Consider the following 18,336-nt stretch of genomic DNA (forward strand, 5'->3'; position numbering starts at 1 on the left):
TGTTCTAATAACGTAAACCGAGTTGGGCCTCGATTCAAAAAAAATGAAGACTAAAAAGTCTGATACCTAATAATCTTCTAGATAATTTCGTAGGCTCAAATTTCATTTAAGATAATAAAAAATTACTCAATCCAAAAGCATTCTTAGTGTTTAAGAATAATATTTGGACCCACAGGGACTAAAATGCAAAGAATCAAAAGTCTCGTATGCATGGAAATTAAAGAAAATGAATCAAGTAGACTTGACCTGGTCATCCCCCAGACCACAGGTAAAGCACCGAAGCATACACTTACAATGCACCTATATATATAGATTTTTAGAAAAGGCTAGACATTACTGGTCCATTCTTTGCTCTTTGCTTCTTGAACTCATCTTCTTCAGCGTTAAGTTTTACATCTATATAGAGAACAGCTGTTGAACAAAGAAGGAGGTGGAGATTTCAGCCATGGGAGTTGGAGGAGGAGTTGCAGAGAAACAATATGTGAAGGCTAAGACTTCAGTGTGGTGGGATATAGAGAATTGTCAGGTCCCAAAGGGGTGTGAGCCTCATGCAATTGCTCAGAATATCAGCTCTGCCGTTGCTAAGTTGAATTACTGTGGACCTTTGTCCATTTCTGCCTATGGTGACACCAATCGGATCCCTCAATCTGTGCAACATGCCCTTTCCAGCACCGGCATCTCCCTCAACCAAGTCCCTCCTGGTACCTCTTTCATCATCATATATAATTACCATCTTTCAACTTTACTTTTCTTGCTTTTACTGTTACGATTCTTAACTTAAACAGATGGAGTGCAGGTGAGATTAAGATTCTTATAACTCTAGACTCACAAAAAATTTTATTACTTACACTTAATTTCCTGTTTTGATCAGGATGAATTTGGATTAACATTTCTAAATTTGATCTTACCGACTTAGTTTTCCTAGAATTTGCATTTTTTTTTGAGGAATTTTGTTTTTCTGGGTTGCAGATTTTTAGGAAATTCAATGAATATTTATGGGTTGTTTTGTTGAATGAGCAGGGGTTAAGGATGCAAGTGACAAGAAAATTCTAGTGGACATGTTGTTCTGGGCAGTGGACAATCCTGCACCTGCAAATATAATGTTAATTTCCGGAGATAGAGATTTCTCCAATGCTCTCCATCAATTGAGGATGAGAAGATACAACATTCTGCTTGCTCAACCGCAGAAAGCCTCGGCTCCTCTCCTTGCCGCTGCCAAGAGCATATGGCTCTGGACAAGTCTTGTGGCTGGAGGCCCTCCATTAACAACTAAACTTGGTAACAAAATTTCTGTCCCTAATGATATGCCTTTTGTTCATGTACAAGTTCCCCAATTAGGAAATCCTAATGAGAAATTTAGTAATGATGCACTAGTTGATATTCTGGAAGATCAGAAACCACTAAATTATCACCACCCTGGTACTAATTATAATCCCAAGAGTTCCCTGATGGGGCCTTGCCCGGATGGATTTGCTCCTTTCAGTGTTGTTCAGAATGGTTGTAGAAATCAATATCCACCACAGCCTTTAGGGCTAAACAATCTCCCTAATCAACCTCCTAGTGCTGTCCAAAAGGGTAGTGGAGTCACCAAATTTGATCCTACTAGCATGAATCCAAAGCCTGCATTATTGAGTCAGTCACAAAATGGACATATACAGCATAGGAAGCTGTCGTTTTCTTCACCAGTAAACTCGATTAACATTCCTAGTAGTGTCATATGGGGGACGTCGGGGTGTCCAAAACCTTCTTATTGTGTCCAAAGCCTCACAGGTTTTGTGTTACTAACATTGAACTTCTTGAAAATTGAAAAGATAATGCCGACTGAAGGTAATATAATTGATTGCATTCAATATGGGGATCCAAAGCATCGGAGTATTGACATTAAAAAAGCCTTGGAAATTGCTGTTGATCAGCAGATGGTAGTGAAGCAAAAATTTGGAGCTATGAACTTGTATGTTGGTAAGAATGAGAAACTCTGGAAATGTGTGAACCCTATTGCTGGTAATCCTATGCAAATACCGGAAATGACATGGGAAAAAATTAAAAAGTTTCTGGTGTCTCCTGGAGGACAATCTGCAATAATGGCTTCTCAATGCAGGTAAATTTCCTTTGTTTGTTTAGTTTAGCCTTACTTAGCTTCTAGGATTTATAATTGGACTGTTTTTTCATTCTGTCTTGTGTGCTTTTGCATTTTTGTTTATAGGTATGAAGCCGGTACTATTTTGAAGAATATGTGCTTGACAGAGCTTACATTAGGTGACATACTTCAGATCTTGAACATGGTAATTACCATAAAGAAATGGATTATTCATAATCAAGCAGGATGGCAGCCGATTATCATTGCTGTTGCAAAGTGCAGCCCTGAATTAGGCACTAAATCTGGTTTATAAAGTTTTGACTAGCTATCCATGGTAAGGGAAAGGGGCCACTTGATAGTTTGAAGGGTATTAAGTGTATATAGATAGATGATTTGTTGCAATAAGGTTACTAAAAAGTCTCCTCATGCCAAGACTCATTCTGTAGATTTACTAGTGATGAAAGTTCTTACACATGATGGATACCATCTAGATTTTCGATTAGAGATGAAGTTTCAATTGAAAATTTGCTTGATGTGTCAAAGAGTATACAATGCCAGGCTCTGAGGTAGAAGAAATTGATCATCATCTTCTGGATTCTATCGACAATTGCAAGGATGATCTTGCTGCTTCCAAATTTGGATGGAATATTTCTGCAGAAAAATTTCCTACCTCTCATATAGTTCGTGGTGCCATGAGAACTCTAAATGCAAGGCGTGATTTAAAAGTGGCATTGAAGAAGCAAGAGTTTGGTTAGTTTGCACAGAAGCAGATGACACAAATTACAGAAATTTATGAAAAAAACATCCAAATGCAATTAGATAAACATAGAAAATGTTCTGGTGGAAGCTACTCATTCTCCTCTGATCACATCATTTTAAGAAGATATTAAGATGAGCCACGCGAAAGTTACACAATGCCGTAAAGTTCTTCCTAATAGAATTCCCGAGCATGTGTTGAATTAACAAGTCTTTGTTCTTCTTATTGTCGGGTATTCTCAGAATAAATGGATTTGTAAATTCATTCCTCTGCAGCATAAGTTTAGCTGTTTGCCACTGTATTTGCTATTCTTCTTTGAAAGCTGTATGGTTCTCAGAGCTTTTGAAACCATTAGTCCTTTGGTTATAATCCTTATATTTAAGTCTCCTGTATGCAAACTTTGGTAGAAAAATCAAGTGTTTCTTATTTTTGCCCCCATTTGGATAGTGCTTTCGCTTTTGCAGTGAAACTTTTCTTTCTGTTAAATTGCTGCCAGTTTTAAGGTTTTCAAGCTTGGAAAATAACGAGCTTCATAGTGTCAATACCAATATTTTATGGTACTTGTTTGAAAACATTATTGAGTTAGTTCAATTATTTAAAATCCAAATAAAATATGTTAGATTTGTATCATATTATTAGGTTGGATTTGAATTGAATTTGTTCGAGTTTGAAAACAAATTTGGTTGGAATGAGCCTGAAACAAGCTCGGCTTAAATGAAATTAGGGGTGTTCAACTTGTTAAGTTTATGAGTTTGAAAATTTTCGATATGAATTGATTAAAATAACATTGTTTTGCTCAATATATATCAAAACAATTTTATTTTTATCATTTTTTGCTTAAATTGAGCTTGAACTCAACCCAAACTCAACCCGATTTCTCTCAAGAGAGCTAAAATCAAGCAACTTTGAAACAAGTTCGAACTTGGTTTGATTCAAATTCAACTCTACATATCATCCAGTAAGTAAAAAATTACTCCGAGGTTACTATTGTTAATGTTGCATTAATTAATATTAACTAGGGGTGGATTACAAACAACAAAAAAAAAAACAAAACAAAATCACAAACTCCCAGAGGCACTCTCAATTATAACAAACAATACCCTATTTACAAAGGCACAGTAAAAACATAAACCAAATTAAGATTTAACTAACTTACAAGAATTGTAATATATATGGCCTAAAATTCATCAACAACCTTAATTAAATGAGGAAATCATCATAAAAATCTCCAAATTACCATACTTCATTTTAAAACTAGATGGATTTGTGGATAAAATCTCCAACATGTTAAAGAAACACGAGTTTCAAATTTCTAAAGCTTGACGAAAAAGTCTGATTTCATAATGTTAAAGAAACATATTGTTAAGATCTTTTCTTTCTAAAAATACTTAGATTCTATGAAAAAAAAATTTGGTGATTGTCGGAAAGTATGTCAATTATATGTGACTGTTTGACTTGTTTGCGTGATGGCATAATGAGTAGAGAGCATTATTATGTATGTAGTAATAACAAGAAAATTTAAAACATATCCAATCCAAAGAATAACATAAAATTGTGAAAATGTGTATGCATTAAAATAAATCTACACCAATTGTAAATTATACAAGTTTGTTATGGTCAAAATATGTATATAAACGAGCATTAGATGCAGTGGGTGGGAACAATAATGATCACATAATTCAACTATAAACATAGTCTATATCAATGAGACCAAGTCTGAAAATCTCAAATTCACTATAACTAAATTGATCGATACAACCAAAATTCTCAACAACAAATCATCAAAGCATAAACTAAAATATTAAACCTCAATTAACAAAAAATTACACATATTTGTAGAAGAACACGAACATCCCTCTCATTTATCACATAGACATTCAACTTAAGTGAAAATGGTCAAGCTCCCCCTATACATTCAACCAAACTCCCTTTAATTTGAAAAAGATTGAAATCTCTTCAACTTTTGCTCATCATCTGACTTATAAATATGTGATCTATTAAAAGATATTGAAACAAAATTAGTGAAAAACGTTGTATAGAAGGAGCTTGAAGAACATTATAAGATTTGGAAGAATGAATAATATTTATGTCAATTTAAAATAAAGGAGAAGCTGGTTTATGTATAGTAACTTCATGTCATAAATTGGTGCCACTTGTCTAAATAGATTACAATATACCTGTTTACTTGTGCCAGAAAAATAGGAAGTATAGTGTATTTCAAGTGTAGTAAAAAAAACTAACTTTTTCAAGTGATAGATATTTGTATAAGAATTATGATTACAAAGCGCATGCAATGCACACAAAATAGCCTGTATTCTATAAACATTCATGGTTTGCAGTCAAGAATTTACATCCTAGATCACAGGACTCCAATACGAGAATACGCAGAAACACTTCCAACTCAAATATATATATATACTTTTGATAAGTAAATATATATACATTAAAAACACTCCAAGTACAAGACATCACGAGCCCAATGGCTAAAACTCTCACTTAATTGCAAACCAACAACAAACCACTTAAGAACAGAAAGCGTACTTGAGATGACCAACTGAAATTAAAATAACCATGAACCCAGCACATGGCAGGACGCCAAAGACAGCAAGAAGAACCCAGCCAACAGTATGAAGCGTCAACCGGCACACACCTGATACAGCATGCAGCATCCCAGGAACCAGAAGCAAATACAGAAATGGACCAATGTGCAACCATTTCACTAAGAAGCAACTTACTGGAACCACAACCAAGAACCACCCACGCAAAAACACTGCTGGAATGCTCCAGGAGGGAAAAGAAAAGACGCTGGGAGAGAAAGGAGTAAGAAAGCAGCAACCATCAAACGGAGGAAGGTGCCAGCAGAACTGGTAGCCAAGAACTTAAATTCGGCAGCAGCAAGGGAGCAAATGCCAACAAACCCAATGAACCCCAATGCAGGAGAGAACTGACAGCGGAGAGGGATGCAGGAATCAGCAACTCCAGAGGAGGACAAGGGCAAGAGAACAGGAGAGTATTTCAGCACCGAAGCAGCTGCAGAGAGCCAACCCAAGCCAAAATAGACCAGCAGCAGAACGCCGCCTCCACAGGACCCAAGAACTCACGGGAAGAAGCTAGGCCGATGCAAAGGAGAACCACAGAGAGCCAGAGACCTCTAGGGAATTATAGAGAAAAGGCTGAAAACACACCAGAAGATGGAAACAGGCAGGAAACATGGATTTGAGACTAGAAACTTCAGAATCAAACGTGGAAGTGAATATACTTTGAAAATTAGCAAGACAGTTTACACGATAAATATGGCCCCATAGTTGTGACTGAGTCCAGCCGGTTTACAAGTTACATCAACAATGTAATCTGCAATACATTTCAGCGTTCTCTTCTTAACAGACACCTGTGGAAGGATATATCCAAGTCAAAGAAAAGATTGCTACAAAAAGCATATTTCCCACATCAGCGATTAAGGTGCAGAGATAACGAACGGACAGAATATTGGGAACAGAGAAATTATCAAAAGCAACATCTTCGAATATCCACATAAAGTTATACCAATGTGTAACATCATAGGGGAATTCCGCATTGACAAAACACAAGAGATATTGCTTATATATGAACATCCCACGTCTAGACCTGACCACAGTTCATGAACTGATGGTTTTGGTTCGGAACCACCGATTCATGATTCGAAAAAATAAAAACTCTGAATCGAAACCGTCACAGGATGATTTGTAATTGGTTTGGAGCAGACGGTTCCGGTTCATAGCCCGGTTCAAAACCTACATTAAACCATCGGTTCTAATTTATGACCCCGATTTATTTTTTTAATTAATAATTATAATAATTAAGAATAAAAAATATAAAAACGCTTAGATTTAATTTTTCAATTAAATTTTCTACGCATCCATTTGAGGTTTATAAGCATCAAAGTCTTGATAGTTCTATTTACTATTTTTCGAGAATGAATAAAATAAATTATATAAGTAATTATAAAAGATAATGAAAAAAATAATAAATAATAAATAAAATTAATTATAGAGATAAATTCTATAATTAATTATGAAATTGTATAATAAAAAATAATAATAATTAAATTATATAAATTAAAATTAGAATTGATAAAAATAAAAGGGGAATTTAATTAAATTTGAGATAATTTGATTGAGAGAGTATTAAGAATTAAGAGAATGAGAAATGAGAGATTTGAAAAATTGAATAATATTTATAAACAAAATTTTATATTAAAATTTTTTTTAAAAAAAGCCAAACTGCCATATTTTATACATTTGCAGGGGACCGGTCCCCGCAAATGTTTTTGAAGCAGCCATATTTTAGATTTTGCAGGGAACCCGGTCCTTGTAAATGTTTAAAATATGGCGGTCCCTTGCAAGCATTTGCTGGTTCATGTAAAAAACACTGGTTTATGAATTTTTGAACCGTTGGTTCATGAAATCGGACATGAATCAATGGTTCCACGGTTTGAAAATATTAAAACCGAAACCTAACCGTCAAAATCAGGTTTTGATTCCAGTTCCGGTTTTGAACAGGCTGGTTTCGGTCCAGTGTACGGGCCAAACCGGCCCGTGGCCAGGACTAATCCTTTCGGGTTGCAAAAACTCTGCTTTGCTAATTCATACAGTAGTCAATTACGGTTGTTAATGAATCTTTAAAATTTAATGATATATAAAGGGTTAAAGGATTTAACCACCACTACAACTGAATGCAACAAAAAAGACCAAACCCGGACCCGGTAAAAAAAATTTGAACACGTGTACATTATAATTGACTGTATAAGATCACTGCCTAGAATGCATTGCCGTTATGAAGAACAACCACATGAGAAAAAGGCTTTAAAAAGGAAAAAGGATTAAACTCAGACAAATTCTTAACACTATGGCTCAAGCCATGACGCTCATTTTGGGCTCGATTGAACTAAGTTGACATTTGAGCTCAAGTCAGTTTGGCTCAAATCAAACTCTTATCATGTAGTTGTTATGACGGTTTGAAATTGATGATAAAATGAAGCTACTAAGCTAGATACCAGAGCAAACTTGACATGAGTCATTGCCATTAGATAAAGGTGTTCAAAACTGGTTAATTGAATCAGTTTATGATTTGGAGAAAATCATAAACTGAAATCGAATTGAAAATATCAATTAACCAAACCGAATTTTCAATTAATCGGTTTTGAATCTTATTTTCATTATTTTTTTTCAATATTTTTAAATAGGTTCAATATTTTATTAATTTTTAATTCAATTTTTTTTAAAACCGGTTTCATTCGGTTAACCTTTTATAAAAAATTGATAAACCAGATTTTTCTATTTTTTTTAATTGGTACCTAAACTAGTTTTTCAAATAACTTAATTTTTGTATCGATTTTTTATTTAAAAATCAATTCGATTTAGTTACAGAATTTTTTTAAACACCCTTTCCATTAGACCCCTAACTCTACCAAAATTTATATGATTAGCTAATGTCACTATAGTCCATTGAATTATTAATTAATATTATATTTAACCTTCCCATATCTTAAAATATAATACCCAAAATCTATTTAGTCAATTGACTTCTTATGAATTATGTTTAAAAAGACAATGTAAACTCATCTAATACCACACACTTACCAATTGACTTTGTAGTTTGCTACTATGGGAATCTTTCCCATAACCTTGCACAATCTGTAATCATAGAGAACAATGCATTAATTGTAAAAACAAAAATTGTGGAAAATTATATTAGAAGACGAAGAATTACGTCAATAAACACCTCACTACTACTTGAAATCACTTGAAATTACTATAGCTTCTCACTTTGAGGATTTTGATTCAATAGTAAAGACCATACAAGATTGATTATTGTTAATTCAATTAAGGAGAATGAAGAACTCTAATAAAAAATATATTGTTAAATAAATGAATACGTACCATTTTGTAATTGTTGTGTAACTGAATTTCGGTCACTTGAACAATCTTTAAAGTTCACCCTTAGTAACCCTGGCATGCTTAAGCCTCCTCTAGAGAAAGTTTTCATTTTAGAGCATCCATCCACTTCTAAGTCTTCCAAGAATGGGAATTTTAAGGTGTAATTCCCAGAGTAGAAGTGTGTGAGACTTTCCATACCACCCAAAGACAAGTACTTCAATTTCTTAAAAACAATTTCACCATTCTCTATATCTCCCTCAGTTGCTAATACTTCTACCATCATTTCACATTTGTGTATTGACAAACTTTCAAGACACACTAGACTTTTGGCTGTTGAGGATGTCATTAAGTTTTGCATTCCATTACAATGATGTACCCTCAAAGTCTTTAGATTTTCAAAAGATTGTGAAGGCAGCAGCAAAGTAGTCAAATTGTGACAATAGTTTACATATAAAGAACGAAGATTTTGAAGAATTGAGTTCAGTCGGGAGTCTTGCTTTGAAATGCACTTTAAATTAAAAAGCCCCCACAATTTTAATTGTTTTAAGTTTGTGATTACTCCAATGTCCTCTTCACCTTCTCCAAACGAGAATAGTTCTTTGTATGAACTCACTTTCAATATGAGTTTTTCAAGACTGACAAATTTCTGAAGGACTTGAATCGGAATATATTTGTATTCATCCATAATCAATTTAAGAGTTTCTACCATGCAAAAGTTCTCTTGAAAGTCTCCTTGCCAAATCGCCATGATATCCTTTCCATTTAAATTCAATGTCCTTATATTGGAGCCAACCTAAATAAAAAACATGTGTCAATCAATTTAAAATTAATTTTATCTTAAAAACATATAAAAAATTTAAATATGTTCAACAAGAGCAAAGGAGAAAAAAAAAATATAATGAATTGATAGCCTGTTGTACCCTAGTAAAGGGGCTGAAATGTGTGGTGACCACTAGTTAAATAATAACACTTAGTATATGCACAAACTAATATTCTTTTTATGTGGAATCAAGGTCAACATTTTTAAAACAAATTTATTATAATTAACACCCAAAATATATTATTATTAAAAATTGCAGAAATCTATTTAAGTTAATTAATTGAATGCATACCTTTTTTTTGTGTAGTTGTTGTATAGTTGAATTCAAGTCATTCCCTCCAATTTCTACCTCCTCTTTCTCATAATTGATTTTGTGTAACATTGGTGTGCTTACCATTCCTTGAGAAAAAGGCCTCATATTGGAGCATCCTTTTATAATTAACTCTTCCATAGATGGGAAATTGAGAGAGTAATTCCCAGAGCAAAAGAATGAGAGGCCATCTAAATATTCAAGTGATAATTTATTCAAATTGTTAAAAACAACTTGTTCACTACTCGACATTGCATCTCCCTCGTTTTCTAATATTTCAATCAACATTTCACAATTTGATATTCTCAATTCTCTTAATTGCACCAAACTTCTAGCCATTGAAGGTGTTGTTAAGTTAACCAACCCATGGCAACCTTCTACCTTAAGAACTTTAAGATTTTGGAAAGAAGGTGTAGATGATAGTAGTGGACTCAACAACTTTTGACAATGAGATACATCTAGAACTTCAAGACTTTGAAGATCCAATTGCCTCTTAATTTCTCTGTAATCACAGCAAATTAGTTTAAGCTCTTTCAAATTGTGAAATCTTTGAAAATGTCCAAGTGGAATATACGCTGACTCATCCCAAGAGATAAAAAGAGATTTAGATTGCTTTTTCCAAGTAAATTTTGTTGAAGCATTCCATAATTCAAATACCTCCAAATGGGAGTTAATCTACAAATTCATCAAAACAAAATTCAGTTAGTATTTGATATTCTTAAAACAAAACTTTAATCCAGTTACACTAATTTTGAATTTATCATCCTTTTTAGTATGCATGCAAGTTGCACATTTTTCTCAAAGTAAAAATAAAAATTTATTGTTGATTTCTATAACCTGTTTAGTATGCATTCAAGTTGCAAATTTTTTTTGAGTAAAAACAAAATTTTATTGTTGATTTCTAAAATTATAATGGATAATATATTTTAAAAAATAGGACTTAAATGACTCTAATTGATATAATCCTAAAGAGAAAATTTTCAAATCAAATAACCATGAATTTTTCTAAACTTCAGTTCCAAAGGAAAGTCAAAGAAGATAAGAATTCCACAATTAAAGTTTTGAATAAAGTGTTAAAACATATAGAGAGAAAATATTAATTCTTTTGCAAGAAGATATTCATACCTTATCGTCCAAGGAGATAGCTTTTACATCTAAACTATCAATTTCACTCTCCTCAATGCTGCTTTTGAAGCTCAGACATTTGTCACAATTTGTCACCACCAACTCCTTCAACTTTGGCAATTCTAAAGTATGTATTTCAGGATAGAAAGTTGTAAGATTTGGTAGATTCTCAAGCTTCAATATGGTTACATTCGGAAAGACAAAATTGACCACAGCATTTGCTCCTTCTTCTTTTGCAACAATCTCTTCTAAAGCCATACAATCCCCTATCTTTAGTTGTTGGAGTTGGTGGAGAGTTCTGGCAATGGTAGGTGGAAATACAAATTTTATATTTCCACAATTCCAAAAGATCAGCTGTGTCAAGTTTTGATAGAAGGAAGTTGGATGTTGGTCGTAGCAAATTTCTATAGAATTATCATTTTGGAATGCCTTGTACTTGAGATCAACTGGGATTTCCTGCATTAATTGTTTCAATTAGAAGTTGATAATTGTTTCAATATAAAGTAATTAAAAATTGCATAAATTCTTTGTCACTTTTCCTAAACTAACTAAACTTGCATAAATAAGTAATTATAGAAAACAAATTAATTGATTGCATATATACCTCGTCTTTATTTTTGCACAATCCACGTACGATTTTATTAAGATCATTCCCCTCATTCCCTATTTCCTTGTAATTGACACTGTGCAACGTTGGAGTGTTTATCATTGCTCGAGAAAAAGTCTTCAAATTAGGACATTCTTCTATAATTAATTCTTCTAGTGATGAAAAATTGAAAGAGTAATTCCCAGAGCAAAAACATATAAGACTTTCTAACTTCGTAAGTGACAACAACTTCAAATTGTCAAAAACAATTTCGCTACTTGTTGTTGTATCTCCCTCATTCTCTATTATTTCAAGCAGCAATGTACATTCAGATATTCTCAATTCTCTTAACTGCATCAAACTTCTAGCTGTTGAAGGCGTTGTTAAGGTAAGTAATGCATTTGCATTGGCGACCTCGAGAACTTTAAGATTCTGTAAGGAAGCTGAAGATGGCACTAGACTCATCAATTTCGTACAATCCCATATATGTAGATCTTCAAGATTTGGAAGATTAGATACACTCTTAATTTCTTTGTATTTACACTCATCTAGTTTAAGCTTTTTCACACTTTGAAATCTTTGGAGGAGTCCAAGTGGAATATATGCTGAGTCATCGTACCAGATTGTAAGAGATTTATCTGGACCCTGCCAAGTAATGTTTCTCGCACCATTCGTCAATTCAGAATCCTCCAAATTATGGTTGATCTACATATTCATTAAAAAAAAAAAAGTTTAATTAAAGACTTATTCGTTATTACATACTTTATATTTTTTTGGAAAATCTTAATTTTTTCCTGTTTCCTCTTACTTCAGTCGTATATAAGATCAATAATAATGAAAAATCAGTCAACTCATTAAGCTTTCCAATAATAAGACAGACCATGCACCTATTAAATAATAAATATATTTCTAATAAAAAATAAAATTATTTTTTTGGCTTTTACAACTTAGCATTACGTCAACAAAAAAATAAAATAAAAAAATAAAAGAGATGCTATAAATCACATAATGCAATTAAAATGTGTGACTCATTAGATAGTGTAATGCAATTAAAATGTGTGACTCATATTAGATAGTGTCTATAGACAATTTTTGTCAAAATTGCAATAATATTTTGCTCCTGTCTATTCCCGTAACGAAATTGTCCAAATTCAATTGATCATTCAATTTTTTTTTTTTTACAGATTTCGGTTCAAGCAAAAATAGACATTAAGAATCACATATTTAAAACAAGAGATTCGTACCTTATTCTCTGATATTGGAAGTGCACCCTTCTTGTTATCATCTTGCAAGCCCAAATATCTTGAAGTAAAATTTTCACAATTTTTTATCTTCAACCTTTTGAACATCGAGAATTCTGAAGCATGTATTCCTGGATATAAAATTGTAAGTTTTGGTAGATTTGTGAGCACCAATTCGGTTACCTGTGGAAAGATAGAATTAACAACAACTTCTGCTCCTTCTTCTTCTTCAACAATCTTCTCTAAAACCTTACAATTTATTATCTCTAGGCTTTGAAGTTGTCTGAGGCTTTTGGCTATAGAAAATGGAAACACATATGTCATCTTTTCACATCTTTTCAACTTCAATTGTTTCAAATTTTGAGAGAAAGTTGAAATTTGGCTGTCCCAAATCCTTCCCAAATTGTACAATACCGACATTGTAAATTTGGTAAAATTAACCTGCAACCAAAGTTAATTGTGGTTTTAATATACATTAACTTATATGAGAAGAAATTTCAAAAGAAATAATTTAATAAAATCAATTTGACAGAAATTGCATTGGATGGAGATTCAACTGGACTTGGTAGTGAAATTGAATTGAAAATTTAAATCACTAGAAAAAAAAAAGAAGAAAATAATAATACAATATCACAACTATATGCGAATAAATGTAAATAAGTATAAAAGAAAACAAGAATATATAATAGAGAAATACAAGAAATCAAACCTTTTCATTAAATAAAGGCGTGATTTCATTGGACTGCAAATCAAATTTTGAATCCTCAACATAGTTCTCATCTTCTGAAAAATTAGCTAACCGTAAGTCTTCAACATTCTTGAATCCATGTAGTTCTTCTAGTAACCTGATAGAATTAATTTGAACTTCCAACATCCTCTCATGTTTGTCATCTTCTGGAAATTGGTCCCAATAATTTCCTACTGATACTTTGTACCTTCTAGGCTCTTTGGCAAATAAGTTTTGAGGTAGCACCTTGCAATCTCTGACATCCAATTCTACACTTGTGAGATTTTTCAAGCTCTTTAATTCCATGAGTACTTCAACCTTCCATTGAATAAGGCATCCCTTTATGTGAAATTCTTCCAATTGCAACAATTTTGATATCACATTTGGCACAATAACTTGCAATTTTCTACAGTTGCTTAAATTTAATAACCTCAGTTCAGTCAGTTGACCTATTTCTGTAGGTAACTCCTTAATAAATGAATGTTGCAAGCTAAGGACTTTTAGTTTCTTTAACTTTCCAATAATAGCAACATCTATAATTGTGCTATCATTTAAACATAGTGTTTGAAGGTTTTTCAAAAGATGAAGGGATGATGGCAATGACAATTGGTGCAATCCAGCTAAATTTAAAACTTTGAGCATCGGCATCACCTTGAAGAAGTCCTCTGGGATATTGAAATGAGAGTTTGGCATATAGAAATATTCAAGAGTTGGACAATCCAAATCATTAGGCCAAAGTTGACTAATAACAGTACTATTACCAGGGAGGGAGATTCTTGTGGATTTCTTGAGTTTATCTCTATTCTTCCAATCTCGTTCAATGTCATTTTTTGTTGTAAATACATGATGATCAACGTATGCTATTGTTATAGCAACATCACGGATAACATCATGCATAGCAAAATATTTGCTTGTAACCTTGCCAAGTAACAAATTAGCATCTTTGAGGTCATGAACCAATTTATCCAGTCGATCACGTGCGCCTTCCATTGTCAAGTTAGCTCCTTGAAGTATATCAAGACACACAACATGCATGAACAAGTCTGAAATGGAAGCATTATTTTCCATTAGACTACAAATTAAAAATGTTTTCTTAAGTTCATTATTTCTTAGATACTTGTAACTTAAGGCTATTTTCATGTATTCCTCTTCTAGGAATCCTTCAAACTTGGATGGCGAAGGAGCTGTCAATTCTTGTAAGGCTACTTTCCACTCAGATGGACGAGTCTTGGTCTTTAATGCTTTAGCTATAGCACAAATAACGACAGGCAACCCTTTGCATTGCTTGCATACATCATTTGCTAGAGAATTTAGTTCTCTTGTTTGAATAACATCACCTGTAATGAGAGTTAGGATTATACTAATTGCATTTTTTATTTACATGCATTCTGGGGATTTAAGAAAACTCAGAAAACATACAAGTGAAAATTCTATAAGACAAGTTACCTGCCATATTGGCAAATAGGTCCCAAGCTTCTTTTTCTACTAAAATGCCCATCTTGAAATTATTTATAGAACCCATCTTCTCCAATACATCTAAGTCTCTTGCTGTGAACATTAGTTTACATCCTCCACGATCCGCTTTAGAAGGAATACCGATAGTCTTGAGATCAAAATCTTTCCAAATATTGTCTAAAATTAAAAGGATCTTCTTGCCGTTCCTCAATCTCTCATATAACTTATCTGCTCTTTCAGTCTCGTTACTGAATTTTACGCCTAACTTGTCTGCAATTTCTGTTTGAACTTTTTTTATATCCAAATTTTGTGTTACCTATAAGACAAGAATAAGATGGCCAGTTTAAGAATAACAAAGAGAGAAAAATAATTCTGTTTTATAGCTATTTTATTTTCTTTCATTTGTCTATTAGTAATTTTACACAAATAATAGCAATCATATAAATAATTATCACTCGGTATAATCATAAGAAAGTTCAAACATACCTCAACAAAAACAATGTCCTCAAATAATTTCTTCGCTTCCCCACCAACTTTCTGCACAAGAGTGGTCTTCCCAATACCGCCCATCCCATAAACACCAATCATGTACACATTCTCATCATTTAATGCATCCCATACATTCTTCGTAATCGAGGTTCTTGATTCGAGTACCAAATAATCTTCACTAGTTACAAGCCGGATATCTTGTGGAATAGTAGCAAAGGAAATTTCACCGAATTCCTTTTCTTGCTGGAGGAGTAGATCAATATCATCGCGGATTAATTTGAAAGCTTTCTTGCTTTGTTTGTAGTTGGACCACAATCCCTTAAAACATCGAGGGTTGTTTGCTTTCTCTTGAATCAACTGCTCTGCTTCTGAAATTGCCTTGTTCACATCCTTCTGCCAATTCTTAACATTTTGTCTGATCTCTTCCACATTTCTTTCGGCAGCAGTAACCTTATGTTGAACTTCGTCTCTTGTATTCTTTAGCTTCTCAACTTGTTGTTCCAGATTTTTGAAATTGGTATTGTAGTTGTACAAATACTTGAATTGACGCCAAATCGGAGCAGCCAACCACTTGCCAACTTCAAGGACAGGACTCAACACACCCCCAATACTTCCGGCAACATCAACCATTTTTAAAATTTTTTTTTTTTTAAGTTTGAAAAACAGATGAGAAGTACAGCAAATGAAAAAAAATCACAGAACAAGAGTAAACACAATTGTCGAAATTAATAATAAATAAGAGAAATGTAAAAAAAAAAAAAAAATTTCTAGTAAACGAGAAATAACAGATTGCAAAGATTTTTTTTTTCTTTTTAAGAAATGAGAAATATTGAAACGGATTTTTTTTTCAAAAATAAAGAGAAACGGAAATAGGCAAAAATATAATTTGAAATAAAGAAAGTAAAAGAGCGAAAGTAGCAGGGCAAGCAAGGTACAAACTGAAGAAATCTGAAGGATATGGGTTCAGAGAGGTTTGTGAGAGAAGGAATTTTTGAGTGGTTTCTGAATGATTGAGAGAAGAGAACTGAAGATGGAGAGAGATTTCAGTGAAGGAGAATCAATTGGTCATGATTCATTATCAACTCAAAGTTCCACAAAATTCAAATGATTTGACAACGGAAACTTACACCGTGTGAACACAATATTTGTTCAAGAACAAGACCACGCTATTTGATAAATTAATCCCATAAAAGCAAACGCATCTTCCAAGGCAGCACCCACCTGACTGTGACTGTGACTGTACTCTTTAAATTAATAGCAGGTTTGGCCAGCTTGTATTTACATTTCAACAATCGTATTTCAATGGACAGAGGACAATTATTATTTTAGACATGGAGAACACTAAGTGCCCGTGAACACATGGCGCGTACAGGATATTTCACAAAAGTAAAGTAAAGTAAAGTAAAGTTAAGCATGTAGCATCGTTGTCCTGACCAAAAGTGAAAGGTGGTACAAACATTCTTTGTACAGAGCTGTGGTCCTGGGTCACCAGTTGTCATTAAAGTGAATGGGTGATGATGAAGCATTAGATGCTCCATCATGTGAACCATGTGTTTCGTAATGGTGATCTAGTCAAGTCTAATAATTGGTTTTACAAATATTTAATCAGATTAATTAAGATTTTAATTTTAAAATCTGGCAAAAAAATTTGACTCTCCTCTTTTTTGTAATTTCCTCGTTTCCCCTTTAGGCAATTGCTCGTAACTTGAATGCAATCATTCATCATCTTCTCAAAGTTCCATGCAATTCAATTAATTTGACAATAGAAACTCACCGCCGTATAAACACAATATTTTGAGAAGTATTTGAAGGGAAAGACACAAGAGAAGAAAATTGAATATTATTATATCATAGTATTATTCCTCTCTCGATTTTTTACAAATAATTTCCCTATACTGCTACTAATTAAACTGGACAAAAATGGATATTATAGGCCAAAAAGTCCTCCTTCAAATTTCAAGCTCAAGGCCTTGTATTATTTTTGCCGTTTGTGAGTACTTCTCTGGTAGTGTAATAGCAATTATTTTTTCAAGTTACTTGAGTCTGAATATGGTGCATGTGCTTTCTGCTTCGGCATTTGTGCAATAAGAAGTCTATTTTAGGCCGAAGGACTTATTCCCACGCAAAGTTTTTTGTTTTTTTCTTAAAGTAAATTCCCACCCAAAGTTCGTTTCCACACGCTATTTGATAAAGTGTTAAAAGTGGGTAGACAATTAGTCGGACAAAAGCAAGCGCATCTTCTAGGCAACAGCCATATGACAGTGGCTGTACTCTTAAAATATTAGCAAGCCAGGCCAGCTTGCATTTACATTTCAACCATTTATTTCAATGTTTTTAGTGGGGCTCATAACTTAAAAAAAAAAAACTTTTATATTGAGTTAGATTATATTTTAGGACAGATCTTATTACAATTGCTAATAATTTTGATGTGAATCATCCTAAAACGTTCATCTCTAATGAAAACAATGGTCTTCGACTAGAGACGTGCCCAAAAAGGGGGAGGAGAGAGTGAAACTGGTCAATAAAATTGATGTGGAAACAGTTGCAGCAAAGGAATGATGTTAAAAATAAGTTAACAACCAACAGTGAACTCCATCAATTAGGCATACCAAGTCCAATGAAAGAGTTATCTCATATCTTACTCTAGTGGTTGTTGAATCCCATGCCATGAGGAGCATCGATTTAACTTCTGAAACATCTCCATTTAGTGGATCATCATCCTAAATAAAAATGAGAATAATAATATAGGTACACAAAAGTATGAAATAATAGTTATCCTTTTTCCGAATGCTTTTCAAGGATACAGTGATTTTGTCCGACAAATATTTGTAACA

The 18,336-nt window shown here is 33.2% G+C and overlaps 2 protein-coding genes across 4 annotated transcripts; one reads left to right on the forward strand and one right to left on the reverse strand.

Moving 5' to 3' along the window:
- The first annotated feature begins 375 nt into the window (after positions 1–375).
- On the forward strand, positions 376–3,272 carry LOC123208900. Its single transcript, XM_044626531.1, has 3 exons — positions 376–701; positions 1,021–2,098; positions 2,204–3,272. Exons 1-3 carry the CDS (start codon positions 446–448, stop codon positions 2,388–2,390), a joined length of 1,521 nt encoding a protein of 506 aa, XP_044482466.1. The 5' UTR covers positions 376–445; the 3' UTR covers positions 2,391–3,272.
- Positions 3,273–5,058: 1,786 nt separating this feature from the next.
- On the reverse strand, positions 5,059–16,740 carry LOC123208895 (probable disease resistance protein At4g27220). 3 transcript variants are annotated; one of them, XM_044626519.1, is made up of 11 exons: positions 15,500–16,739; positions 15,005–15,329; positions 13,541–14,895; positions 12,835–13,272; positions 11,609–12,295; positions 11,005–11,460; positions 9,862–10,554; positions 8,753–9,542; positions 8,453–8,506; positions 6,119–6,222; positions 5,059–6,007 (listed from the first exon to the last, which is right to left on the reverse strand). In XM_044626519.1, the coding sequence occupies exons 1-9, from the start codon at positions 16,130–16,132 to the stop codon at positions 8,475–8,477; spliced, it is 5,409 nt and encodes a 1,802-aa protein (XP_044482454.1). In that variant the 5' UTR covers positions 16,133–16,739; the 3' UTR covers positions 5,059–6,007; positions 6,119–6,222; positions 8,453–8,474. The 3 variants fall into 3 exon arrangements, with proteins under 3 accessions (XP_044482454.1, XP_044482456.1, XP_044482457.1); XM_044626521.1 differs by lacking the exon at positions 8,453–8,506 and having other exon boundaries at positions 15,500–16,740; XM_044626522.1 differs by lacking the exons at positions 5,059–6,007; positions 6,119–6,222; positions 8,453–8,506 and having other exon boundaries at positions 9,122–9,544; positions 9,863–10,554; positions 15,500–16,740.
- Positions 16,741–18,336: the final 1,596 nt, after the last annotated feature.

The sequence above is a fragment of the Mangifera indica genome, chromosome 2 (genome assembly GCF_011075055.1).
Source record: "Mangifera indica cultivar Alphonso chromosome 2, CATAS_Mindica_2.1, whole genome shotgun sequence".
In the NCBI taxonomy this organism is placed as follows: Eukaryota; Viridiplantae; Streptophyta; class Magnoliopsida; order Sapindales; family Anacardiaceae; genus Mangifera; species Mangifera indica.

Coding starts and splice junctions, on each gene's coding strand:
- LOC123208900 (XM_044626531.1), top strand. CDS start 446: ATGGGAGTTGGAGGAGGAGTTGCAGAGAAACAATATGTGAAGGCTAAG. Junction 702..1,020: donor CCTCAACCAAGTCCCTCCTG/GTACCTCTTTCA, acceptor TTGAATGAGCAG/GGGTTAAGGATGCAAGTGAC. Junction 2,099..2,203: donor ATAATGGCTTCTCAATGCAG/GTAAATTTCCTT, acceptor TTTTGTTTATAG/GTATGAAGCCGGTACTATTT.
- LOC123208895 (XM_044626519.1), bottom strand. CDS start 16,132: ATGGTTGATGTTGCCGGAAGTATTGGGGGTGTGTTGAGTCCTGTCCTT. Junction 9,543..9,861: donor AACAACTACACAAAAAAAAG/GTATGCATTCAA, acceptor TTTTTTATTTAG/GTTGGCTCCAATATAAGGAC. Junction 8,507..8,752: donor TACACAACAATTACAAAATG/GTACGTATTCAT, acceptor CTATGATTACAG/ATTGTGCAAGGTTATGGGAA.